The sequence below is a fragment of the Chaetodon auriga genome, chromosome 14, assembly GCF_051107435.1.
Source record: "Chaetodon auriga isolate fChaAug3 chromosome 14, fChaAug3.hap1, whole genome shotgun sequence".
In the NCBI taxonomy this organism is placed as follows: Eukaryota; Metazoa; Chordata; class Actinopteri; order Chaetodontiformes; family Chaetodontidae; genus Chaetodon; species Chaetodon auriga.
The window spans coordinates 9,543,988-9,571,972 of record NC_135087.1 but is presented as its reverse complement, the minus strand read 5'-3'; the positions used below and the strand labels follow the sequence as shown (position 1 = coordinate 9,571,972).

The window sequence follows — 27,985 nt, the reverse complement described above, 5'->3', positions numbered from 1 at the left end:
GGGGGCCTGACAGAGGAAGCCATGGCCGCCTGGCGACCTCGTGGTGACCCACTGGCCTCCTCGTGGAGGGATCAAGGCCTAGATGGGAGCCGGCTGAGGGTTAGAGGTTTAAGGGTAACAAATCAAGCAACACTTTAGTGGTATTTAACCCCCACATACCATATCTCTCTAACTGTGTGAGCGGTGCATAACTGTGCAGAACAAACATAGAAACACTTATTTTTATTCTATATGGGGGAGCTCTCTGTTCGAGAAGCGGAGCGGGTCAGGTCAATCATAACACTGCAGTGCATACAGGGAGAACATCATTTCAGTCATGTGTCACTACACCTTTCACCTGAGATGCTTTGATTCATGTCTATGCAGGACAACAGGCAAGTGATCTGTGACATTAGGAGCCAAACTGTCTACTATTTTCCATATTGCACCAGTTAGGGGGGGACAGCACATGTAAAATGACCCCACTTATTATTGGAAGATGCACTCATTTAGGTGGTGGCAGGTTCTTCACCCTTTCACTTTCTTTCCTCTTGTCGTTTTTTGCACCATAAAGAAGAGGACACGACGGGGAACCCTATAGGCAGCGCATATCTGCCTCTAAAAGCATCACTCAACTTTATGTTCACTTCTGGTTCCCCTAGCCGGACTGTGTTTCTTCCATTGGTGTCTGCTCATAAAAGGTACTGGGGTTGTAAAGAAATGCAACAGACAATTGCTGTAGAGTTGCACACCTTTACATGGAAATCAAGTGTTTATATATATACCTGTAGGCCCTCACATAACTTCAGTTTAAGAAGTGTGTACTAAGAGTATAAAGTTTACGCTGTCAATACTCACGGCAGAGAGCAAAATCATGAATCAAAACTTATTTATTAATAATTAACACATGCATAAAATTGCACTGTACAGTAAAAAACGTATTCTAAATGATCACAGTGACAAGGACTGACTTTTTTTTTTTTTTTTTTTTACAATCCTACAGTGCACTCATTGTGGTGACATATAGGCCAAATTAATTAGTATTTTATTTGACTGTGATCTCAGCTCTTTGGTTCAACACATGCCTTAATCACTTGTGTGGAGGACACTGTACCTTCAGGCTACACGCCCCGCTAGTTGATGTTAGCAAAAAGCTAACACCGCTTACAGGATACACACTTTAGGCTAACAGATAACACTCTAAACTATGATCATCAATTAATGAATCAGTCGACAGACAGAAAAATCTTCCCGTGTGGGAATTTAATTTCTCTATCTGATTAACCAGTTAATCTGAAATAATATTAAATTAATCGAGGATGGGGAGTATTTGATCATACCTATATTGAACACCAGCCGAGGAGAAAAGCCACCTGTTGTATCGCGCTTTAAGTAATTATAATTAATTAAGATCATTTACTCAAAGGAAGCAGATACAAAGTCTGGATAATAATGCTGACAAAATGTAGTTGTGGTGTGAACTGTTGCTTCCACTCACTGTGGTTACATTAAAAAAAAAAAAAAAAGCTCAATAGATTTTTCTAATGCAAAGTGAAAAAGGTCACAGTGAGAGCAGATTTAATCAGAAATGATCCTGTTTACCCCCCTGCAGAGTGACTGAGAGGGCACCGAGTGACGCAGGTGAGAGTCAGGCGTCCACCCAGCCGCCGGACTGCACCTCTCTTATCTGCCAATGGAGCAGGGGAGGAAGGAGTGACAAAGGCCAGGGCTTTGGGTGTGATAAGGAAGGGCCATATGTCCCGCTTTGGCCCCGGCTCTCACATTGGCCGTCCGCTGCGAGAGGCCATCCAGGGGCCAGGAGCCGAACGCAGCCAGGAAAGCCTCCAAGACGGTGTTTTCACACACAGGTATGAATGTGACCCTGTGCTGTCAGATACACAGAATGCTGGCACGTACTCACATGTGGTAGCTTTGGGGCAGTGAAGGAGAGGGAGGGAGGGCAAAAAGGGAGACAGACAGAAACAGAGGGTCAGGTGGAGTTCAGGGCAGATTTTTGCCAGGAGTCTCACTCCGCAGGAAAGCCAAATTGCTTCCGGATCTAGGCATCCACCCCTCCCCGCCTCCTCGTCTTCCGCTCTCTTTCCTTCCATCTTTAGTTTTTTTTTTTTGTTTTTTCTTTGCTCCACTCCTTATTTTTTCCTCACTCTTTGTCTTTATTCTGGCTCTTGCGGCGCTCGGTCCTGCTGGGCGGCGTGGCACAGTGTGACGATGTCTGTGGGGAAGCAGTCTTTGAGCAGGATGCCTCTGTCTCTCTGGCAGTCCAGCTCTCCTATGAAACCGTACCAGTAGATCACAAGGCCCGGACCAAACCTGCGGTGCGAAACAAAGGAAACAAACCCGTCTTTTGTTGGTACATCACTGCTGTCATCTCAGGGAGTTCTGAAGTAGCTATGAATGAGTTATGAGTTATACCTTTTAAATCGAAATCTGCAAAATGCTTACGGCTGTTGACTTTGGTTTTGGAAGCCGTACGGGAAAAAAAAAAAAAAAAAAAAAAGGAGAGACAGAAAGATAGGACACTAGCGAGACTGATCTACGAGAGATAAGGTCACTTAGGTATTTTTCTTTGATCACCATCCAGGAAACTTGCGCTGAATCAAACAACGACAAAAAAAAAGCCGCCAGGAAGATTAAGATCTTTCTGACAGGGTGATACACACTCGATCACGTTACAATGCCAGTGAAATAACAATAATCTGTTAAATCACAAAGCCCTGCACCGAGGCCTCCTCATCCTGTCATCGGAAGCCTTTGGCACATAGCTGAGCACACAGAGTTCAACGCAGTCTGAGACTTAAGACACACTGCATCTGGTGGTTAATGTTAGCCAATCCAACAGTGTCCAGCTGCTTCATTCACAGTCGCTTTGAAAGCCAGAGCAACTTTGCCTTAGTTGGCGAGCGCTGCTGTTACTAAAAGCTATAAATAATGACTTGCCAAACAACTGAGAAGTCAGGTTCAGACTATTTAAACATAAGGTGATTTTTTTCCCCTCACTTCTACCTTTTGTTCTCTTCCCTCTCATCATTTTGTTGCTGTTGTGTCTTACAGACGCTGAAGCTACTGTACATCTGAAGGTCTGCTGAAAGCTGCGGAAACAATTAAAATGCAGCAGTTCTTCACCGGGTACATGCAACGTTATTTCACTACTTCTCCTCACAAAGCCAATAAATCATCTTTCAAGCTATTTATTATGCCCCGAAGAGCCAACGGTGGCCCCGCTCTGCCTCATATAGATCATACCTATTCTTTGAACATTAGCTGCCATGCATAAAGACATGTCACAGTTGAACTCTGAGCAGAGAGCACCTCAGCCCCCACATGCAAGAGCAGATTCAGGGGGCTGACAGTGTTCTGGTCCCAGACACTCTATCCTCAGACAGTTAACAGTGTTGTGGGGCCTCTGGAGACCTAGACAGGAAGCTTCCACAGGGCCACGGAGAGCACCAGAAGTTCAGCTTCAAGGTAAAGTTCATAAAACCTTGAACCTGCAATCAATGATTTCAGATTAAAACACACACTCGCACACCCCATGGTGTCATTTTAATAATAATTACAGAAATCCTCAGTCTTTTGCATGGTTATAATTTACGAGCTTATTAGAAATACCTTGATGGTTGACCTTACAACTTCAACAAGGTATTTGAAACACATAAATTATAAACGTGAGCTCACAGCTATATGTGTACCATTGACTGGGCCTTGAGGCAGTGCATGTTCTACATACAGTACCTGTATGGAAAGAGACACATGCACGAAGAAATATGTGACTCGACGCCCCTCCCTACGAGAGAGGCCCTTGCTGCAGTACATGCTTCTGCACCCCATCCCCACATTCTACATTTTACAGAGTGTGATTTACGGTGCTGTATCTATGAGCAAACAGGCCAAAGCTAACAGCCCTGGAGAAAGCCCACAGATGCACACTGAAAGTTCACCACAATGTCACACACATAGCTCAGCCTCTCAGCGCCGCACAAAGCTCAAGCCCCCAAACTCTCATCGTTTCCACGGCCCGCCGCTGCACATGGTCGCCAACTCTTAATATGGAAATGTTATGGAAACAAAACCTAAACATTTACATTAGATGCCTTTGGAAAAGGGGTTACGCTCTTCTTTTTCATTCAGCCGCCGTGCTCTATGTATTTCCTGTGCTCTGGATAGTGAGGCTGAAAAGGGGAGAAAAGGGAGAGCGGTCTGCGCAGAGTGGAGAGAGGCAACCTTCTGAAAAGGTTAAAACTGTACATCAACAGATAAGGCGGCGGTGTGCGATACATCATGTCCCAGGTCTGTCTGGGGAGGCCGAGCACAAATTGAAACAAGCAAAATTTTAAACACAGGGGAGCCATGTCACCACGGCCTTTCCATATCGTAAAGAAAATAAATGGACTTTGAATCCTACTCAGAATTAATACAAGTTAATACTACAGGGACCCTGAGGTGAAAACCTGAGACTGGGAATACAAACAATAACACAGAGGGGGGAAGGGAGGGGTCAGGGGTCCAAGGCTGAGCCCGATGGCTCCAGTGTGAGAAGAAAAAGTTTTAAGCATTTTAGCACTGCAAAGAGCAATTAAAAATATAGAGTATATGATGTTAAGTGACTATACAGACCCTCTGAAGTGTGTGTGTTTCGAGGTGAAGTGACTGGAAGTTCAGTCCGAATTTGTTGGCAAATTATGGTTTATTATGTGGGCTGGCTCATCTTAACCTGGCGTGTGCTTATTACACGCAGCTCCTCTCAAGTGAGAGTCAGCCATCTTCCAATAAACACCTAACTACGTAACGAGTTGGTGAAATTGTTTGTGAAATGAAGCTAATTTCAGCAAGTGGGCCACTTGACGAACCTGGGCGTGGATGGCGGCTGCCAGCCACGCTTTCGTTAGTGTTAATGAGCGGGCGGCGGCGGTCGCATTTAAAGCAGGTGCCAAGCAGCTTGCTATGGCAGCTTAATGAGAGCAAAAGGCGCTCGGGAACAAACACACACGCGCGTGCACACACACACACACGCACGCACACAGAAAGTCAATGAAGCCTCACAGAGCTGAGCACTAAATTAAATCTGTGCATCTTAAATCCACAGAGCTCCAGTAAAAATATTAACCTTAAAAACTAAAAAAGCACAATAAAATAAAGAATGTGCAAACGTGCTTTCCTGATTTTATTTATGTCCCTCTCATCTTCTGAGAAGGCTGATGTTGAGGAAGGTCAGACCCTTCAGCCCCCACCCCAAAAAAAACAAAACAAAAAAACCTTTCCACCGAACACACAGATCAAGGCTAATTTGATCTGCCACATTCGGTGAGAAAAGGCTTCAGTAAAACTGGAGGCCGAGCACCTCTGCCAAAACCCATTACACAACATGATGAATTATCAATAAAATCAAGACGAATTCACGCTCGACTTTAAAACACCGTCACTTCATTTTACATACCGCGCAGACCCGTTTCAAACATACGCCCCAGCAATGATTTAGACAGCATAAGCCTCCACCTGAGGGTGAACTCCGTGTCTCCGAGGTCTCCCCACAAAGACCTCTTTGTTTTCAGCATCCATACATCAGGTCACAAGGTAGGCCCCGTGAAGCACTGCCAAACATTAGCTTTAGTCAGTCTTTTCTCTGCTCCCCGAAACGCAGCTACGGAACCTGCTCAACGTCTTTTACGACAGAAAGCGTCGAGAGCGATCGGGGCGAGAGCTACGTGGGAATAAAAGTCTCTGTGTTGGAGACAGAGGAGCTATGTACATAACGAAAGACAGAGATAAAATGTGCGTGTTAGTGACAAATGGCCTGTTCTTCCGTGGTCAGTCCACAGAGTATGCTCCTGACCAGCAGTGTTGGGAGAAACTAGTTACTTTTAACACTGTTAAATTACAAAATAAATGCAATCTGAAAACGTATGTAAGCAGGAGTGTTGCTCTTGATTGCTTCTCTTGTTTGAACTTGCATCACCTCTTGTCTGTCAATCAAATCAATGCTCATTGCTCTAGGCAGCCTGAGTCCGCCACGTCTGCAACCAGGCAGCCAAGCGGCCACATCAAGGCAGGTGAGTACGTCATCGCTTTTCAGTGCAGGAAATTGGACAATATTTGCCTCATGAAATCTTGTTAAAGCTTGTTTACCAGCTGTGAAAATGCTGAACGTCGAAATGCTTGATGTCAAACCTGAAGAACCATCTCCAGGTGGGTTCCTGTAACCTGAGATGGTCACGTAAAATAAAGCACCTCCGGGAAATTACAAAAGAAATATTACTTATTACATTTTGAACAGGGTAACTAGCAATCTCCAACCTACTACATTTAAAAGTACCTTCCCAACACTTCCTATAGGAGTTATGCACTGGGTCAGATAATGGCTGTGTGATGTGTGGAGTTTTAGAGGGGGGCAGTGACCCACAGCCTGCATGCCAGGTGATATGGCCCCGCAGCTCATCACTACAACCAGCCTGAGTATTTTAATGGCCTCGCGGTAGCTGTTCATAGCAAATCAACCAGCCTGATGATGAAGACGCCCTGATAACACAAGCTTCCGTGCACACAAATAGGATATTTAAAGGCTGGCTCTGCCCAGAGGGGTGTCCACGAACAGTGTGGTAAATAATCCCTTGCTGCAAACTATACATCCACCTGTCCATACATAACGGGAAGAGTTAACCTCCCACGAACGAGTTATTAACACAGAGCTAAGAATAGAACACCTTCCCTTCTGTCTCCACCTCCCTGTTTGTTTTTGCAGTGAAGGAAAAGTCCCAGCTCTGCTCAGGTATGTTAAACATAAATACAAGGCAGCTGTAGCACACAATCGTATGTTAAATGAGACGCCCAAACCTGCACAAGCATCGTAATTAAGGTGGAATAGAGGGCAATAAAGAGTAAAGCATCTTACGCCAGGTGTAATTCTCCCCGACATTTTTATGTTTTCTGTCAATGGGGTATGGAAATGGAACGTGGCGTGCATGTGGTTCGTCTTTGTCGCCGTTGGAGGCGTTTTATGCGTATGCGTGTTTGTGTAGTGTGGTGTTGGGTTTAACACAGAGGCGTGGAGGTGCAGTGTGTGACTATGAAGGGCGTGGGAGGTCAGGTCGAGTCAGTGCGTTGTGAGCTGCATGTTGCACTCTGAGCTAATTTACGCTCACTGATGCGAGACACCGGAGCAGAGACTGGAGGATTCCAGTGCTTCATGGGGTAACCATAGCAACCACACTCTGACCCCACCGCTCAACACCTTCTACCTTTAGCTCAGGAGGCGGGAAGCCGTGCACGACTTCCTGTATTCCTTTAAATCTATAGTGTAAGAGCATTTTATAAGAAGTCTATTAATATTTGAGAAATGAAAGTGATGTGGATTTGATGACAAAATATGTATTATGTGCCACCTTTGCTTACAATTCATCTATGCTTTGCGCACTGGTTATTTGACTTTCCTGAATAATTAATAAAGCAAATGATTTATAATTATTGTATTAATAACTTTCAGCTCCCAACACACTTCAGCTCCCTGTACATCAGTGTATTACAGGCGCTGTCTTTATCTCCCTCTAACGAATTATCACTTTCTCTGACCTCCGTCTCCCCCGCAGCCTCCTATCACCTCGGCCACCTACTCACATTAACCTAAATCTTATCACCTTGCACACACACCACACACAGTCTGACAGACTCTATATCAATCAACTGATTGATAACTCGGCGAGCGCATGATTATGTGAATGAGCGCATGAGCTAATACGAGTCAGCTCTATTTCTATTTTGACAGCGCAAGAGCAAGACATCGAAAGCACGGCCTCGCAGCGCCATTTGGTCCTGCTTAGGAGCCGCTTGTACAATATCATGCTTCCCAAACATCCTCCAGCCAAAGGGAGGAGTCTTAATCAGTGTTTGGAACTCGTTAAGTCCCTTAACTGAGCACGCCGCCTACCACATTAGCAACACATATCTGAGGGACAAGTGTGTGTTGCGTGTGTAATGTGTGCTGGTCCCCCGTCAGATCTGCGGCGTCACGGTCCAACGCGCTCTGACACACTCCGGTCTGCTTTGGATGTGGAGCGAAACCAAACAAGGTGTGGTCTGGATTTGGCTTTGTCTCCTTGGTGTTCAGAAGTGGGTCCAAACAGCGTCCGAGACACAGCGTGCGACAAAACAAGCGACCAGCGACAGCTCCACGGCGATGCGTATCAAAGTTAAGCTGGAGTCAGGGAACAATTTCAGACAAAACCTCTTTGTGCGTCGTTCTTCTACAAACGGAGTCACTTTTAAATCCAGCTTCTGTAATCTGAATGTAATGATAAGAGCACTCCCTCTGTGTTATTCTCCGCCTGTGAGAGGGTGAACATTCAGACGGTCAGAGCTCACCTGATCTCTTCTCAGATATCGACTCCCCATCCTCTGTAATGACCCTCTACATCATGGAAATGGCTTGATCTCCTCAGTTATGACACACTGAGTGGGTATTCATTAACACTTGATGCTGATTTTATTAAATTCTATTATGGCGATGGCTGTAAATGGTGTCTCCTCTGCAAGCACTCAACTGAAATCGTGAGTAGGCAATAATCTGAGTGTGTAAATACATTTTACACGCAAGCACTGCACGGGATTGAGACGACCTTCATTATATCCGATATGGGGAGTAAAAATAACAGACAAAACGTCTCTGAGGCTTTTACTGTTTTCAGATGAGGCTTATTGGTCTCCACAGCCAAACACTGGCTACAGTGCTAATTTGGAGATCTGTCCAGCGAGTCCCTCTGGCCTTTGATGAGTCCCCATGTCTGTGAGTTCTGCTCGGAGACAGGAAGCTCCCCATGGTGGCAGGCGCGCAGGCTGGGGGCTGGGGGTCTGTGCAGACGGAGAGGACCACAGCGTCAGGGGGATACATGCTCCTTTAACCTGTTATTGTGAACTCCCAGCAGCCCTGGCCGATAATTGCCACCTGTCTCTGGGGAAACACAGTCAAAGGCGGGCAGAGGGACAGCCATTTTGTGTCTGCCGCGGCTCCTCGCCGCGCAGCCCTGGTCCTAGTCCTGCCCTTAACCCTGGCGGCTAATGTGTTTTCAATTTAGGATGATCCCCCACTACAGGCACGGCCCTAATCAACAACAGTTTGTACTGTAACCCTATCTGCCCTTGCGAGGGCAGCGTCAGCCTGACCGGGCGCCTGCAAACCTGGTGCGTCCAGCAGAGGAACAGCGTTATGTGTGTATATATGGATGATATCATGTTTATACGTGAGGTCATAGGATGTGTGCCTGATCCTCGGCTGTTTGTCTTCCACATCTTGTTATGCGATTGAAACAAACACAGAAACATCCACACTGCACGCAACAAGCAGACTCTCACACAAGCAAGTTGCACAGAAAGTCATTTTACAAACCAAACACACACATTTCATGATAAATATGTACAAAACCAATGAAAGTCAGCGCTCTATTTTTAAACACACGTTATTTTGGGAACATCTAACTAATGAAGCAAGGAAAAAAAAGGAACTTTCATTTCTGAAAAAGCCACATGATCCACTGGCCAATTAGGTTCAGGAATAAGTCTTAAATCTTAAATTCTGCCACTGCGGTGAGGGCTGAATCAAAAGTTAGGCATTGGAGAGGCAGGTGTGAATGTTTGTTGTGTAGGGCCTCCTGGCCTCTGCATCCATGAGCAGAACCCTGCCCCAAAATTAGAGTGTGGCCTCTAATGTCTCCCTGGGAGAAAAAGAGGCCTGGCTTTCGTCCAAGTCAGCACCTTTGGAAGTGCAGTCGTGTTACCACCACTAAATCAACATGTCAGCGCCCGGCCCAGTGAACTTCTTCACCCAGACTCCACCGCTTACAGCTACCCCACACACCTAATGAATTGGTGTGAATGCCCATCTGTCTGCTACAATGAAAAGGGAAAAGGAGATACGAGGAGAAAGAGGACAAATATTTCTTTTTCAGCTGTTGCATGGAGCATTTGCAGCCCACCAGTGTGATGATGACACAGAAACACTGTATTAATCCTGCTGCTTGAACAGAAAACTGCGGTGACAAAACAGCCGAAGCCAGGTTAAGAAATCCTTGCCATCAACCTTGGCCTCTCGGTCCAAAATGGAACTGTCCCAGTTTGGGGGGTGAGTTTGGAGACGGACGCAGGCGGAGGGCCACAGAAAGCCGTGTGCTTACTCGGCAGTCTGTTTACATTCCTGAGGGTAATTTTAGCCCTTTGAGGGGGGAGCAGAGCAGGGGGGCCGTCATGTCGTTGGGGCTTGTCAGTGGTCGACGGGCCAGCCGGCGCAGTGGCGGCACCTGGACATGTGGGTGGTACACAAAAACACACACACAGGCGCAGACCTCCAGCAGACAAATCACTGGAACTGCTATGTTTGTGCTAATCAATTATTTATCAGGTTTAGTTATATGAAATTTTAATCTTCTACAGAATATCAGTGGCTGCTTTGTCTGTCACTGGACAACTAAACAGAGACGCAAGCTAACATTGGGGTCCAGCATAAAACCACAGCGGTGAGGGTGTAGCCCCGCTAACAGGCCCACCACAGAGCGCCATTAGCTTTAGCCAACACAGGATATCCCCAGTGTTTTCACTGATGATCTAGGGTGCAAATCTAATTTCATTGTAGTTTTTAAAAATCTGCTATGCAAACAAAACAATAATCCTAGTGCAAGAGTCGCTGAGGGCTTCTGTGTGCGTGTTGGGATTTGTCTTTTTATTACTTCCAGCCCAGAGAGTCCCTTCAAAGGGCAAGGAAGCAAGATGTCCATGTGTGTCTGCGGCGCTTGTGTGTCGGCGCATGTGTAAGAGAGAAGGGGAGAGAGGGAGACTCAGAGCTTATCGAAACTAATTAGGCGAAGGATCAGGGTGGAAGTTAAATACTGAGCTACATGTAATGAAAGAAGCAGAGTGGGGGACATCTAGGGGTCAGGCCCACACCAAACAGTGGTCCTCAGGCAATCTGGTATTGATTTTCACTCGTTTGGGGATGAAGGTGGACGGGGCGGGGGAGGGAGTCATGGAGAGAGAGGGGAGGGAGAGGCAGTAGAGCAAAGTCTAAGGGTCTTGTGAGTTGTCAACTTGACAGTTTAACCCCTTTTGGAGGAGAACAAACAAACAGAGGGATCTCCTGGGCTGACAGCGTTGATCTGTCATAGCGATGACACTGCAAAGCCCCACACAATGCCCACACGGGAGAGCAGAGCGAGGAGGAAAGGGAGGGAGGCTGGGTTGATACAGATATGCAGAGGCACATTCCTTAAGCCTAAGAAGATAGGACTGTGCTCTGCTTAGGATCTGGGAAGCTTGAACCATGAATATCTGCACCTTAAAAGAATTCAGAAAATACTTTTATTTCAGAACAAATGTGCACGATTTTCTTATGAACGGCGTTCTGTAAATGTGGTGAAGGATGGAGTGGGCCCATCAGTTACATTTTGGTCTTTCCCCCATGTCAAAAAGTTTGGGCGTCTGTGATAAAGCAGCATGGGTGAACGTCCACAACCACACAGACACACAGATGTCAGCGCTCCTCTCTTGTCACTCAGTCGGTGAAGGCCGTCACCTCGAGCGCCTTCCCTCTCATGTCCTTAAACACTTGAAAACCCCTTTCACTTTTCCCCTCAGACTGCCTCATCGCTTTGTCACATTGCCAAAGGGGACTCCATTAGCCTGGCCATGCACAGAGCCCCCCAACTCTCACTTATACTTCACCCACACACACACACACACACACAGAGGCGGACACGCGTAGCTAAGGCTGTCCACATCAAATTAGAGTGGCCCCTATTGTCCCCATTACGGCCTGGGAATGCTCCATCATGACGGATGCTACGGGGTCCCTCACTTGTCAGGAGTTGTCAGACAGATAGGGAGTCTGGATACACACAGCTGACAGGTAATCTTAATGTCTTCAATTAGCCCAATTAGGCCTGTCATAAACAATTCGATAAGTGCTCGACCAACACAAACAGATAAATGCACGCACAGGCACACACAGATGCACACACTCGCACGCCGAGGTCTGCGGGGTATTAATGAGAAGGGTAATGGGTATATCAGCGGATGGTTGACTTGTCTTTTGTTTCAGGGAGTGGTGTGTCCCCATCCTTTGCTCTCAGCTGTGCACTGCTGGCTGCTACCTGGTCAGTTCAAATTGTACCATCTCCTTTCATTAGCGCATCGCTGGCTGAGAATCTGAAAGGCTGTGACAAAATTCATTTGAGACGAGTGGGAGCAGATTGCCTGAAGCAGGTGCTATAAGGGAGATAAAACAAAAGCAGCACCTTTGAGAAGCTCAGTGTGTGCGTGCACGTTGGTGTGCGTGTGTGTGTATGTGTGTGTGCGTGCCAGGCTTTTCCCTGGTCTTCACATTCTGTTCTCTTCCTTGCTATGGTAAATGGGTAATGACACAAAAGTGCTTTTGAAAAAAAAGAAAGAAAGAACAGGGACCAGAAAGGAATCGGCCCACAGCACACTGGGAGCGTTTACAAAGCTGTGGTGAAATCTAAATATTGTTTCTAGCGTGACTAAACAGGCCAACACCTTTCTGTGCAGAAGATGTGTGATTGCTAACATTGTTTGATTTGGTCTCTCCTTTATAATATCTTATCGCAGAGCAACGGCGACACCCACACTACATCCCCTGCTTTTGTCCCCTAACCGTTTCTTTAAATCCATCTATTTGCACTCACTATCAATTTCTTTCTCTGGAGGTACACAGGACAGGTTTCAGGAACCGTCAAGCATAAGCTCGTGTTTAAAAGAGAGATTCCACAGTTTGCAAACACAAGACCTGAGCAAAGTTAGCATCAATATTTGAACAAGAACTTCACATCAACACTGCCTTGATCTTATGTACAGAGGCCTTGAAATGCCCCACATTAAGCAACAACGCTGACACTCTCAATGCACGGCTTATACTCGACTCTCTGGGCATTCAGGGCAATGTTGTACAAAGGCAAGGGGAAAAAAAAACGAGAGCAAAATAAAATCACCGCCGAAGAATTCAGTCAAAACCAAGGCAATATGTCGAACGGGGAAATCCCAAGACGCATTTTCATTCAGTCCAACCGGGACGAGACAGACAAACCAACTGCTATCAGCAAGATCTGTGATGGACATCTAACTCCACTTCTGATCTTTACCTCAAGTGACGGCTGGAATGCCATCTGAGGAGAAAAAAAAAAGAAAGAAAGAGAGAAAGAAAGAAAGAGAAAAGCCGTCACCGGGAAGTTGTAATAGGAAATTGCTCTTGGCAACTATTTGTTCAAGCACCAGATTTTTTTCATCTTTATGCCAACCCAGCGAGCCCCCATTGGAAAACAGGGCAGGTCCCCCTAATGAGTAATCTATTTCAAAGCAGTCGTGTCTGGGCATGACAGTTTACTGAGAGGCTTGAAGAACTGGTAATTACCAGTGTTACGGGGCAATTAATGCATATTACACTGCGGCACTCATGGCGGTGACTGTCAGCTCCCCAATAAAAATGAGCACTCTTCAGCTAAAGGGTGACATTAATTGGGCCCTTAATGACTATGCAGAGGAACCAAGCCAAATAGGAACAAAACAGGGGACTCGCTCTGACTCCAGCAGAGGGCTGGAAATTGGACTAAAAATGAGATTAATTGCTGTTTAGAAAAAAAAAGAAGGGAAAAAATGTGGCGAGGGGAAGGGGGAGAAAGAGGTTGGAATTATAGGGTGCAGAGAGCAAGGGCTGCTCATACAAATGACAATTCAATTAATTATTTTATGCTGTATTTTCTATACCTTAAGGAGTGCAGACAGGCCTCGGGCCCGTTTTCGAGGGGCTTTGTCTTGATATGTTGCTCACTGCATAAACAGCAACACGCACAATGCTCAAAGCACCCACACACAGCTTCATGGCGCATATGCGCAATATAATGAATACATCTAAAATCTTCATTTAAGTGAAAAGAAGCGCCCCACATCGTAAGAGGAAGGCATATATATGTGTACATCAAAAATGATCTATATATAGCTGTGATGAATGTAAAGGATATCAGGTAGTTAGGTCTTCCACAGCACGGCATAGAGAAAAAAAAATCATCTCAAGAAGCAAGTATGGAGAGTTTCTGGGTTACACACTTTTCCTCTGAAGCCTAAGGCCTTAAGTATCTTTCCATTAAAAACAGTCCATAAAAAACATTAGGCAAAGCTTAAAAGTAAATCTGCCAAATTGCAGGCCTTCCACCCCCAGAAATGTTTGTTTAGAGGGAGATCAAGGATGTGGTGGAGACATGAAGTAATTCTGATTAATGTTGCTGAAGCTAGGCACGTACTGAGCACCACCTGAATATGCAAGCCCCAAATCATAAAAATATCAGCATGCAAAACATGCCATCATTTGCATACATTTGATTTTGGATTTCCTTGCTATTTAAATATGCAGTTAGAAATAGTCCAGCACTGCCTCTTGCGCTGTCACGCTGCACACTCACGCTGTCATTGGTCCTGATAGAACTCTTCCGCTTCAAAGGGGGCTTTGCAATGGAGAGGAGAATGAGCAAATATTTGAATTGCAAAAACACATCATCTTGCAAGGAGAGAAAATTCAAGACAACTTTTTAGAGTTAAAGACACCCCCAACCCCCAGCGAGCCAACCCTCTGCACACAGCACAAAAAAAAGTCAACATATTCATAGCGTAAGCACTCTCCTCGCTAATTTACCATATCCAAATTTGTGTAATGGGATATGACACATTTTAGAAGGGATTGCGGAAAAAAAAACTTTAATTTGAGGAGAGAACCATAAAATGTTTAAGCTGCCCTTGTATTTAACTGAAATCCACCACACAAATCCAGGTTCTCAGACAACCTGACATGGGTTTGATTACAGGCTGAAGTCTAATTAGCTACTTAAGTTATCCTCTGGTAGGTTGCAGTGAGCAGTCCCGCCGCCGTAGCTAGCTATTCAAGCATAACTAAAGAGACCTTTAGATACTACAGGAATACCTTTACCCTCAAGATCCAGCAAAGCCAGTTTACAGCCATTTGCATGTAATCACTCCTGGAGAATCTCTGACAGCTTCCAACTTTTGCAGAAGTTAGTGGAGTAAAAAGCGCAATAAATAATCTTCATGACAAATCAATAATATGACTCATGGCATATTTGAAAGTACGAGCTCCCCGATCTGATGCCAGGGTAAACAGAACATTTAAGCCAAAAGTTACAAGTCTAGCCACGAAGGCCATGAACAACATTAACAGCAATAAATACCCATCTTCAGACATCTGAAAAAATACCCCTGCAAAGGGAGAAAACTGTGTTTACGATTGTAAATTTATTTACCACAGGCTGAGAACTACCTTGAAATTTAAATGGAGGAAAATGTGAGCGTCTCAAACACATATTCAGAAAAATGCCTGGGACACGTGGGGAATTACTGTGAGATGCAAAATAAACTGTGGAAAGACAGGCAATCAGCTACCGGTGGAAAAAATATCAAGGCTACGTTTTTTTTTCTGGAGCATGTCAAAGCCTTAAATGTTAGACAAACAGTTTGTGGATTCCATACAATAATTACAGGATCAAATTAAGTTTACCCTGTTACTGTAATTCCAAATTATATCTAAACATCATTCTCAACCTGTAATCACAGACTTAAAATGCTTAATTCTTGTCATCTCTTAGCACGGTTAGCATTACCCAGAGCTCCTCGATACACCATCCACATCACACCTCCCACCGCTCCACCCCTCCCGTGGCCTCTACTCCCTGCGCCTCGCCTGTGTGTAGACAACCTGGAGACAGGTCTGAGCAGAAATCAAACGTGAATGATGGATAGCTTTACTGCACAATGACCTCTGTCACTGGGCTCTTGCCCTAAATCAATGCTGGCGATAAGAGCCCTGCGCCAGCGCTCACCTTGGTATGTTCACCAACAGACCTTATCTATGGCAGGAGGAAGTGTGAGTAATAACTAAAGACAAGCCACGACAAAACCACTAACCCCACCTTGTCAAACATAATTTACAATGTATATCCCTCTGCCCCCCCCCCCCCCCACCAATCCCCCCCTCTTCTGGTGCTGTTAAAACAGTAATTATGAGAACCGAAGAGATTTGGGATTGTGTGTTTGGAAGATTAACCTGTTGTAGGACGGTGCGGTGGGAGGGCTCTGCACACATCTTTGGCCCGAGTGGGGTTCACAGACTGACATCCCCCCCCCCCCCCCCTTGGTATACTAGCATGCCCATACACATCCATTCACAAAATTATGAATAAGATCCTTAAATTTCACCGATGGCAGGTCTGTGTTTCAGTGACGCACACAGGGAGAGGTTGGAAGTTGAGAGGAGGGCTGACAGGATGTAGGAGCGAAGACTTTATGAAGATTACAGCATTGAGAACTCTGAGACCTTTCAGTAGTTTTTCATTTGAGTGTGTGTGTGTGTGTGTGTGCGCCTGATATATAGAGAGACACGCAGAGCGGAGCGAGGGAGCGAGCGTGCTTCCAGGCAGTCGCATCAGAACGAGAGGGAGAGACCAAACATGACATCAAATGTTGCAATTAGCTGACCCCTTTCTCCGAGAGTCCCAGTTTGAAAAGCTCTGCCTTTAAAAGCCTGATTAAAATATGTTTGCTTTCTCATTCAGAATGACATTTGACAAGGTTAGCAATATTTCAGCTAGCTGCAAAAACATTCTTGTGGCTGTAATCCTTTTTTTTTATTCCCCATCAGTTTGCAGGGGCGCAGGTAACCTCGGAGTGAGTTTCCCACGAACTCAGCGCTACAATTTGAAAACAAAACGGCTGAGGGGGACGGAGGGGGGGGAAAGAAGAGCAGTTCAAAGTTTCACTTGAGCGTGTTTTGTTTCACCCGGGCAGCTGAAGCTAAACGTTTTGCGATCATTATTCAGAGAATTTATCCCCTTTCTAATTCAAACCACAGCGAATATTTAAAACAGAGCCAGTAGTCTTTTCTCTAACCGCGAGCTCTATCCTTAGCAGGGACTCAGGGGGGCTGAGGACTGTCAGCAGCTCCGGGGATAGAGTTCCTCAAACTGTTAAACCCCCTCATCACCAAATTAGGAGAGGTGTAGTCTGTAGTCCGATGGCTTCTCCAACGGAAAAGCATTACAAAAAGGAAGTAAGATGTAATTTAACGGTGCGTGACATTATAATATGTAATAATATTTTTTTTTGCAGGGCTATATTGCAGCTCCAGCTTTGTTTTAATATTGACATTGAGCCCAAGCTTTAAAAACAAGGCCTTCAAGGAGTCAGCAAACTTAAATAAACAAAATGTAAATGGTGTCTGGGACTGTCTTTGTCAGCGCGCATTCCTGACAAAACAGGCTGAAGATAAACAATGAATCGAGCGGAGGGATCAGAACTGGTCAGGCCAAAACTCTGTGCAAAGTTAATAGTTTTCACATCCATTCCAGTCGCAGGAGAAGAGAATGTGACGTGTCGGGCCGGACAGTGAGCCAGCCCGGGCTTAGCTGCAGCTGTGCTCAAATTGAAGTGGCACTTTCTATCAGAGGCCTTTCGCCAGACAGCTCTATTCTGCCCTTTCACTTGTAACCTCCGTGACACACAGACGCCTTTTACAAAAAATAAGAGCGGTCATTTAAAACACACAGCCGTCATTGAAGAGACAGATTCCGGGTTTAACATGTGGGGGTGGGGGTGTGGGGGGGGGTTCATGGTGCGAACGTGCCAGCCGATAGAGATATCACTCAAAATGAGGAATAGATTTCTCCGACGTCTTCGTGGCGGCCGTACAAAGGGGGCGGCTCAAAGCCCAAAACTCTGCGCGGAGTTTATATTTCACTTGTTCAGAAATGTATGCCACTGTTATCTTGCATCAGTCCAAAGGAAAAGGATTGGGTGTCGTTTCAACTTCCCGCCTATGATGAAACGTTACATCGACAGCGGACAGAGTTGGAATTCGGATCATATGATTACCCTGTTAACTCCTTAAGCCCGTGTCACAAAGGTCTGCTTGATGGTGCTCATTTAAAATAGATAACAGAGAGCAAAAAAACATATTCGCATTATTAACACAAGCGGGTGGAAAGAATATATTAGCAGTCATATTGAGTGCACATTTATTCTAAGAAGTTTTAATAGGGTTCAGTGGCCAGATGCATTTTTTTGTCTAATCATTTACAGACCGGACAGAGCATGCGGAGACAAATCTGTTGACCTGATAGATCTTGCACATTAACCCCCAGAATTGATGAGCAAAATCAGAAGGTCAGCACTTGGACACGGGCTCCTCATGTGTCTTTGATTACACACTCCCACTAAGGGATAGGCAGGCAGAGATGTTTAAACTATCAGGCAATCAGACCGCCGCGAGACGTGAAACTCAAACCAGAGACGGGAGAGCGCTGCCTGGGAACAAAGATGGGGGAAGAGGGTCCTGACGAAGCTCTTTAACAAATGCCAGGCCGGTAAGGAAAGACTCAGATGTGCTTGTATCTCTTTCAGCGTTGCTGGCAACGGCGCAGTGAAGTGAATTCATACTGAAATATAAAGCAAAGTTCACAAAAACAAATGCCTCTTCATCTGGGATTTAAATTCAGGTATTAATGGTACATCCGTCAAGATGACTGTCATGTGAGGTACAATCAGATAAAGGTCCTTCATCGCAAAGCGAACAATTCAAACCATATATCGGTGCCGTTCTGGGACGTGAATGAGGTCAGACGATGAATGGAAAAAATCTAAAATCCCTACTTAGCTAAATGTAGAATGATGGGTGCAAATTGAGAACAGTATTGTTGCTTTTGACGTCATTTGCTGTGGAAGGGATACAGGAGCTGATTACTGACGCAGGCTTCTACAGATTTGTTCAAAATCTTTCTGTCAGAATATCAGGGCTTTGTTATATGTACAGTATAAATTACAAAAAGCCTTTTTATCAGGATCTTTCTGCAGTCAGTACACGCCGAGGTCAAAGTGAGCCAGGATAGCGCTCAATACTGAACACTACAGTACCATAAACACAGGTGTATGTACTCCAACTGTATGTGTGTGTGTGTGTGTCTTTTATATGGGATTATATTTCTGCTAGTAATACATTTGTTCCAGATTAACATTATTTACACAGAAATTCACTGAGCACATGTCGGGAATTATAAGATGAGGAAAAGATTTGAGCGAACGGAGAGAATCAACGAGAAGGTGAAAGGAAAGAAAATAAGGATGGATGGTAAAAAAACAAAACAAAACAAAACAAAAAAAACAAGGTTACGTGAGGGACAGAGGACCTATAAAAAGAAGCCCACTGTCTAGATTATCTATAAGGAACCACTTATCACAAGCGACCAGCTCCACACGGTGACTGATGGGCCTCCACAGACCATGAGTACCAGCACATTATCTGGTACACACAGAGCTGCTCTTTAAACACAAAGGCAGAAATATGAAGCATTGTTTCCTTGGCTGTCATTTGGAAAAAAATATTCTATTTATTCTTGGTCTGAAATAGAACGAGTGTTTACTGTTTTTCTGCACAGAAATACACAAGACAATGCAGAGCGGCATAGAAATTAAAGATAAATTGGCTAAAATAAGCCAGTAATTTACAGCATGTAAAAGATTACTGATGTAAGGTCCAATTAAATCTTGAAGTATACTGTTAAAGATGAGCACATGTAACCTAAACCATGCTATACCATGCATCAAGCAATGCTGCTCAACCCAATAAAATAAATAAAGCTGATAAAAAAAAAGAAAATCAAGGAAATCATAATCTCCCAAAAAGCTGTTAAACACATGCCATGTCATGAAATCGCGTGTCCAGAACTAAAATATGCACATATGCATTCCTCCTCCATACTTGTGAACCATGGTGGAATAAAAGCTCTCTTCCTCTTATCAAATGGCTTAAAACAAAATACCAGGACCATGATGGTTGCGAGAAGAACAAAAGACCAGACGTTTCCATTTAACTGGGAATTTTACCAGTAAAGAAAATGTATTTTTTTTGCACTTTTCTTGATTGGATTTTTTTCCAGAGACAGACCACAGGACTCATGGTCCGGTGCTCTCCTCAGGTCGTGGGAGGACACTGGAGGAATCACGTGACGACCTCCTCTACATTGAGGTTAAGACACAGTTAAGCCTTTTAGTTGGGTAGCCTCAAGATGCTTTTGAAGCAGCTGTGGAGGTGCATGAAATAAAATACTTAAAAGGCCTCATGAACCAAAGGTCCTTGAAAGCATTAAATATTTGTGTTGTAGCTTTATGTCTACAGGGCTTAAATGAGTGTGTGTACGTGGAAAGAATGGGTTTAAACTACCTTTAGCCTTTACGATAGATAAAGCGAAATACAGGGGCACAACCGTTGCATGATAACAGACATCCCTGTAATTATCTTTGCATTTCTCTTTGTAACTTTCCACAGATGTGAAGATAACCACAGCAAAAGAGACTCTGAAATGTGCACACTGGCCTTTGTGTGGTGCAAAGGAAGCACCATGTATTGTGCGCAAGATCTATTTGCCCAGTGCTGAGAAAATATCGGTGCGGGTTTAACGGCACATTGGATGCAATGTGGACCTGGATGTCCTTTGAGGGTCAGGCCATCGAAATTCTCCTGTTAGACTGAGCTTTAAAAAGAGCCATTCAAATCCTTGCCCACTACTCTCAGAGCTTTTGACAAATGCTGCTGACTTTCTTCCTGGAATGAAAACCGGAAGGTCACTGCAGAGGGGGAAACAAGAAGGGGGAAAGAGGCAGCATGTGTGTGTGGGGGGGTGTCTCTGTAAATCTGATAACATACATCGTGAAAGCTGACAAGAAATGTACGTTAATCTTTGAAAAAGTTCCATAGCAAAACAGGAATTCACGGAGGAGACATGCTTGCACCTCATTTTACTCGAGGCTTTCTTCTCCATCTCACAGTGTCACAGGCAAGCAGAAAGACAGGAGGAGGGATATGTATCGCTGGGGTGCCGCTTTCTGTCCCGCTCCTCGTTTATACACACAGCGGCCGTGTCAAAGCTGCTCTCACACTCAATGGTAAATGACAAATTTGGATAATGCACACATACAACCCTACAAAAATAAATAGGAGACATGGAGGCTTAACCAGAGCTAAATCCTGAGGCTGCTGGAGACCTGAGAGTGCGGATTACACCCCAGACGCCTTAAACAATGCACCCAAATGTGCATCCTTAAAAGCATGAAATCCTTGAAGCATCAGAGCCGACTTGTCATTTGCCATTAATATTCCACGTTGCTTGTGCTTTGGGGGCCAGCGTTGCACTTGTGTGTGCTGATGTGCCCTAAAACAAACACTTGTAAAGCCCTAAAGGAACCACCATTGTGGATAGCTATTTTTCTAGCTGTGGAATATTCTACGAGAGGATGTCATAACAAAGGAAACAATAAAAGAGGCCACGTTCCTGCGCTGCATGGGGTATCCATAACTATAAATAGGAGGAGGGCAATGTCAGAGGCGGTTTACCAGGAAAACTGATAATTGTGCTCTTAAAAAACTGAGAAAATTAAGCTCTAACTAGAATTTTCCATGCATCTTAAAGAAAAACTCTGCAACCTTTAACACCCTGAAAAGCCACCTCATCAACATCACAATAGAAAGGCTTATATAAGAAACTAAGCAAACCGCTGGTAGGTGAAGTGTTACGTCCACATACAACTGTAGATCAAGACTGCCAAAAGGAACAGAGTCGAAACACAACAGCGTCACAAAATGTCAGGCTGAGAGGCAGCAAGACCAGCTGTCCCCCCACGCCACAAGCCTCTCTGCTCAGATGCTGGCACAGGAGCTTTTAAGCACTTCATTCCCAGGCCAGGTGCAAATCATTGAGAAATGAGACCTGGACAGAGCTGGAGAAGACAGGAAAGGAAAAGGGACAAGCAGCACAGGGAACACATACAGCTGTAACAGCAGTAATGCTGCTCTTCACATAATCAATCACTGATTCTGGTGCAGATCAGTTATTCTTTAACAGCCACTGGTGCGGTGGAGATTTTTATTCTGCCAGTTTTCACCCTTTCTTTGTTGTGCACATCTGTGACGGGGAAGGTGGGGGAAAGTATGGCAGGGCACAGGTCTTGGAGGTGTCGCGTTGTCACCCCAGAAGCACCAGCACCTGTCCTCGGGGATGGCCCTGTAATGTCCAGCCTCATTGGATCAGCCATGACCTGTGGGCGCCTTCTCTCAGGTGACATCCCCTATCTGCTCTGGCTCTATGATGGCCCTGCTGCTGCTGCTGCTGCTGCTGCTGCTGCTGCTGCTGTGGCTTATATTACTCTTATGCTTCTACATAACCTGAGTGCTTGCAAGCAGACACATATTGGTACACTCTTTATACACATGCAAGTATTTCTAAAAATGAGCGAAAGCCTTAATTTAACGATCATATTTTAAAAGCAAACTGCACATCTAAGGATCTTGGCAGAACACCTTCTTTAAAGAAGAAGGTTTATCAGCTGGATTCAATGAGGGATGTCTGCAACACACTGTTCATTACGCTCCTCTTATTAAGCATTCCTGTCATTGCTGCTTTGGAAAGTTCCACAAAAAGTGATGGACACGTCCATTAAAAGAGGACGGCGATGTACAATATCTTGAATCAAAAAATTAATTTCATGTCGCAGATGGATTGACGTTCTGAGAATATAACAGAATTAACATGCAATTTCAGCTGTGAAATCCACAGCATACAGTTCCAGATATAATTGGAAAAAGTTTGCAAAGACCTCAAGATGTCTAATTGCAGCTGTGTCAACTAATATAAAACATCCCATAAATCAGATTTTTGTCTATTCATTAGCCAAGGTGTCAGCAAGCAGATTAGTGATGTAGGAACAGTCTGCTGAGAGTCCTCAGAGTTATGACTTCCTCATTAATTGTAGTTTTGCTTCTATTACGTGCAACAAAATGTGATACAACAAAGGACAAAGCGCTAATCTCATCGGCCCAAAACAGATTTGAATGGAGATCGATATGCACTTTTGGAGCATGAGAACGTTCTGCTGGTAATTATGGGAAGACATAAATTATCCACATTACAACAGGCCATGACTTTCAAAATTACTAAAACAAAAGAGCCAGATGAAACAGAATGCATGTGCGTGCATTCGAGTCTCAACACATTTCCAAGTGGTCAAACCAGATGATGTATAATGGCAAACCCAAAAGTCTTAACCCCCATTTCATATGGGGGAGAAATGAGGCATACTGTCCCATTATATTGCTATAAATCATTTTTTGTGGACGGCTGACAGCTTTTTATCAGATCTAACCTTTTCAAGCCTCCATTAAGAGAGCTAACATTTTCAACTCTGACACATTTGCAGTTTACGAATCTCACAGCTGATTTACTTTGGGAGGGGGCATGCTGGCGTCCATGCTCATTTCCACACAGGCTGTCCATTGTGTTGGATTGGGCGGAAAGGGGGAGGGAAAACAGGCGAAGAGTAGAACGGACTCGGAATCCATTTATTTAACTCTACATTCTCCCCTTTTAATGTGCTACAGCACAGCGGAAAGCTGTTTTGTCGCTGAAAAGCTATTTTGTGGTGAAGAGTATACTCTGATTTACTCTATTGATTCTTTCATGGTACTCAACTGCTGCATGGAGGGCAATTAAGGCGCGCAAAGATCCCTCATAATCTGACAAATTAATAAAGAGTGGACTCTCTCAGAGAGGAGATGCAGTGAGACGATGAAACAAGCAAAGACCGGACGAATAAAAATGCAAATCAGTTTAAGAGAAATCCATTTTTGTCAGATGTTTTCTTTGAGAGTGTGCTTTGATGGGACGTTAATGTTTTGACTGATTTCTGTTTTGTATCTTTTTTAGTATGAGACGTGATGCACACACTCCTGACAACGAGGACCAATCGTTGATCTATGGATCTATTTGTCCATCCATCAAGTATCAAAACTCTCTCTGGTGCCTTTTGTCCTCAATTCCTGATACACAGTGTTTACAAAGGGATTACACAGACTGAGAAGAACATATTAAGTAACTAAACCACGCAGGGATCATGACAATAGCATGGTCGAGAGATGCAATAAGCAATGACCATAAACAAAACAAAACAAAAAAAAAAATCACAATTATGCAAGTACAGAAACATTCAGAAAGTCAGCAGATTGAATGCATTCTGAATTAAGTATCTGATGAGACAAACTAATCAGACAAGAACAAGGGCAGAACTTCAGTTGCTGCTTGGAGAGTTACTGAAGGAACTTTGCCAGCCGTAATTGATTTAAGTACACCATAATCAAGCAGGGGCAGCTAAGGTGGCACCACACAAGGGTCCATATTTCATTACATGCTGTGTTTAACCTTACCCACTTCTCCTAAAACACACAAGAGGCTCATTATGTGTTTAATATTCACCAGCAGGTGAATAATTTTTATGCAACTCTGATAGTTGGGCGAGATGGATAACTCAATTATCTGAACATCCGTCAGAGCAGAGGGCTCGCTGGCTCTGGAACGCCACCAGCTAAGATTGATGGCTGGAAGACACCAATAGCTGCTGCTTCGCCATCTCATCCAGGCACTGGGCCTGAACACGCCGTTTGATTCTGCAGAAGACTTTTTTTCTCTCTCCATTTTTCCCCCTTTTATCTTTTTTCTTGGGAGCATTGTAGGTGAAGCGTCATTACCCCTCACTCCACTGAAGAGGGGTTCATTATGGGGTTAGTGTGTTGGCAAGACTATTGTTTGGATGATAAATGCAGTTGGTGAGGGCTTTGGAGGGAAAATTAGTTATGTTTTTTCTTTCCGTCTACAAAAACATGTCCCCATAGCTCACTCTGCAGTGCTTGAGGGCAAACCAAGAACAATTAACACAGGCAATGGGTGAAGCAGCTCAGTTAAAGCAAAGAGGGAATTCATGAAAAATAAGCAAATCACTGGAAATGTCAATCAGGGGCAATGAAGTAATTACAAACACTGCTGTGCGATTCCAAGGGCAGTCAGGAAGAAAACCGAAAGGTTTAGAGTCGAGCACTGAAGTTTGAGCGTTGAAGGAATGGACACAAACCCTAAACATCAGTCCTTCAGGGCTCGTCTCGAGAACTGCAAGCAACTAATGAAAAGTGAAAGGAGGATGATGTCACCCCATCACTCTGCTGTCCCCCATTTCTCTACCGGTTTATGGGTTTGTGACTACACAGTGCTGACCCCAAATTCACTGCCTTCACTTTCCAGACATACACAAACATGCACAGTGTGTGCGCAGATGACAATGCATGGGGTCCAACAATAAGAGAGCGATGAGGCACATTTTCAAAATGTCAGCAGTAAATGTCAATTAAAAATTACAAGGGTGCTGGAAAAGGTAAGGTCTGAAGGGACTGACATTTTTTCTTTTTTGACACAACAATGTTTACGTGACCGGGCTGCTGGCTGACATGATGGAATCTACTTTGTCATCTCCTTAATACACTCGGACAAGGCCGCCCCACTGAATATCAATGAAAGACACCCGTGGGCGAATATGTAAGGCTCAGACGGACCCTAACCGTCCAATCACTCTGTTAGTATTCTGATATTTTGACCTATTGTAAACTACTGCCGAGTACCAAAGAGGGAGACCAAAGACAAATTAATAACACTTTGTTCAATCCAAACGAAGAAAGACCATCGACTTACACAGTGAAATATTTATGGAGACATCTGATCTTCATGTCATGCTGCCCGAGGTGCTAATCAAGTCAGCTCTTTTCACATTATTTTAACTTTGACCGACTGAAACAGCAATCTTTCTCATCAAACACATTTTCTGGAGCTTAAGCAAAGGCTTTTATTGTCACCAACTATTTTAGCGACATTTAATGGGGCCTAAAAAAGATGGTAACCATCAAGGATCGGCCCTTTGTAAATTCACATCTCAGTAACTTCCAGTTCCTGATGTCAACGATAGTTAAAAAAAAAAGAAAGAAAAAGAGCTTTCTCTTGTGGAAGCAGACCATTTCCAAATAAAACCATGTTACTCTGAGAAAATAAAACACACCATTGATTATGACCTTGACCTCATATCTCACATTTTAACTGCTCAGTGATATTGGATGAGTCATCTTCCCTGAAAATCAAATGATTGTTCTGCTGAAAGCTTCTGAGTGAAATCAGCGGGTCACTCATCTAAAGGCGGGGTCACATGTTCTGAATGTGGAGCCACAATTTCTCTTTCATTTAGTTTTTAAGAAGTCTTTACATATTAAAAAAAAAATAAAAATGTTATGTTATTGCTTGAAATACAGATTCATTTTACATCATTTGTAGGAAAGGCAGCCTGTAGAGTATGAAGGGGTTATCATTCCAAAATGAACAATTTAGTTTGTTTATTGTATTCTAAATTAAGAATAAGGATCCAATATCAGTTATATGTATCAGGAAAGCCCTCACACAAATAAGTATTTTGCGATCTAATCTCTGACGTGAAGACAATAGAGGGATTGTTTCACGTTTGAGAACAATGCATAAAAACCGTATAAGAAAATTCAGGCGTGATAAACGGCTTCTCTCTCTGTGCTGTGCTCTCGATAGACCCAGAAGTCTGATCCCGATTTGGGACTGTAGGTGCACCAAGAAAACAAAAACAAAGAGAGGCCGGCTGTGCCTGGGGTCTGGAACGGCGTGGCGCTGCAGCACCATGTCACAACATGTCAGCTGGCCGTCACGGCTGAGGGGGGCCGGGGCTGTAGCGGGGCCAATGGAGGCAGAGTGGGCGTCTTTTCAACTTTGTGTGCCTCAACACAAAAGTCGCTCTACCTGATTGCCTCAGTTTGAAATTAAGTCAATATAACACTGAGAATTGTGCTAAATGATTTGGATAATGGCTGATGACACTTTGTATGACAGCCAATTTTGCTGGAATTTAATAGGGAAAAAGTGACCTATCCAATTTATTCACTGGCTGGGACCAGAGTTAGCGTTATTCAGTAATTACCATTCTTTTACGAGGGAAATCTGTTGAAGTCTGACATACTTAAATCTCTCTGGTTACAATGATTCCATAGTTAGGTGTGAAAATACTCTGGCTCTACACGCTGTTTTCCCCTGCAGCTTCTCTGATGTCTGCCCTCCCTCACGCTCCTCTCCTGATATGGTCACATCTCACTCGGCGAATTCAGAGTTTATTTCAGTTTATTTCCAGAGCTGGAGGTGATTGCAGGAACAGTGGAAAACTGAACCAAGACGGTTTTGGTGAGTTTTATTTAGTTTCTGTCGAGTTTGAATGACGTGTGTTCTACGATTATAAAATCACTGTTTCTGTAAATGGAGTCTGGTGGCTTCGGTGAGAGGGATACAGCAGCCATTTCTGGTTTAACAAAAAGGATCTCACTCTTTAACAAAAAGGCACCTCTTTAGGGATCCTTTCCATATATTGTCTAACACTTAGAAAAGCAATCTGAACCTGTCAGCGGCAAAAACAAACACTTTAAGTGGACGTAAACTGATGGTGCACAAACACCCGGAGGGAAGTACATTGCAGGCCACTTTGCACTGGCTGCTGCAGCACTCTCAGTCAATACTGGACCAACTTTAACAACTGTTGTCCCCATTAGACACAAAAACATGGGAAAATATGGTTCACAAACACAGATGACATTTGACTAGAATTTCCCCCATTTGTTCAGGATATCGAAATCTTCCAGCACATGTGGGCTGACACGTTTTCGAAGAGAAACTCTGGCTGACATTTTCAAGAGACAATGAGATATGTACTGTATGTATTTTGAGCATCTCATTGACACACACATTCATAAGCATACACATAAACACACCTCTGTACTCCCAGGGTCAGACCATGAGGGCCTGTTCCTGTCCAAAGGTTCTCAGGACAACAGATGCAAAGGATTAATCACCCATTTCCGAGCTTCCCTTCCAAAACAATATGTGTACTCTGGAACAATCAAGCTCACAGGCTGTGAAAGGCTCCAGTGACAGAAGTGGATGCGGAAGTGGTGTGATGTACAGATGCACACCATGGAAGTGTGAGGTTAGTGTGGCCTAGGCCAGGGAGGAAG

At 44.3% G+C, this 27,985-nt stretch overlaps 1 protein-coding gene across 1 annotated transcript in view; it reads right to left on the bottom strand.

The window, feature by feature from the left end:
- Positions 1–852: 852 nt before the first annotated feature.
- cdin1 (CDAN1 interacting nuclease 1) overlaps positions 853–27,985 on the bottom strand; it is a 54,465-nt gene continuing 27,332 nt past the window's right edge. Inside the window, exon 12 of the mRNA XM_076749612.1 lies at positions 853–2,310. Within this exon, the coding sequence (XP_076605727.1) occupies positions 2,154–2,310 (157 nt within the window). The 3' untranslated portion in view covers positions 853–2,153. The remainder of the gene's footprint in view (positions 2,311–27,985) is intronic.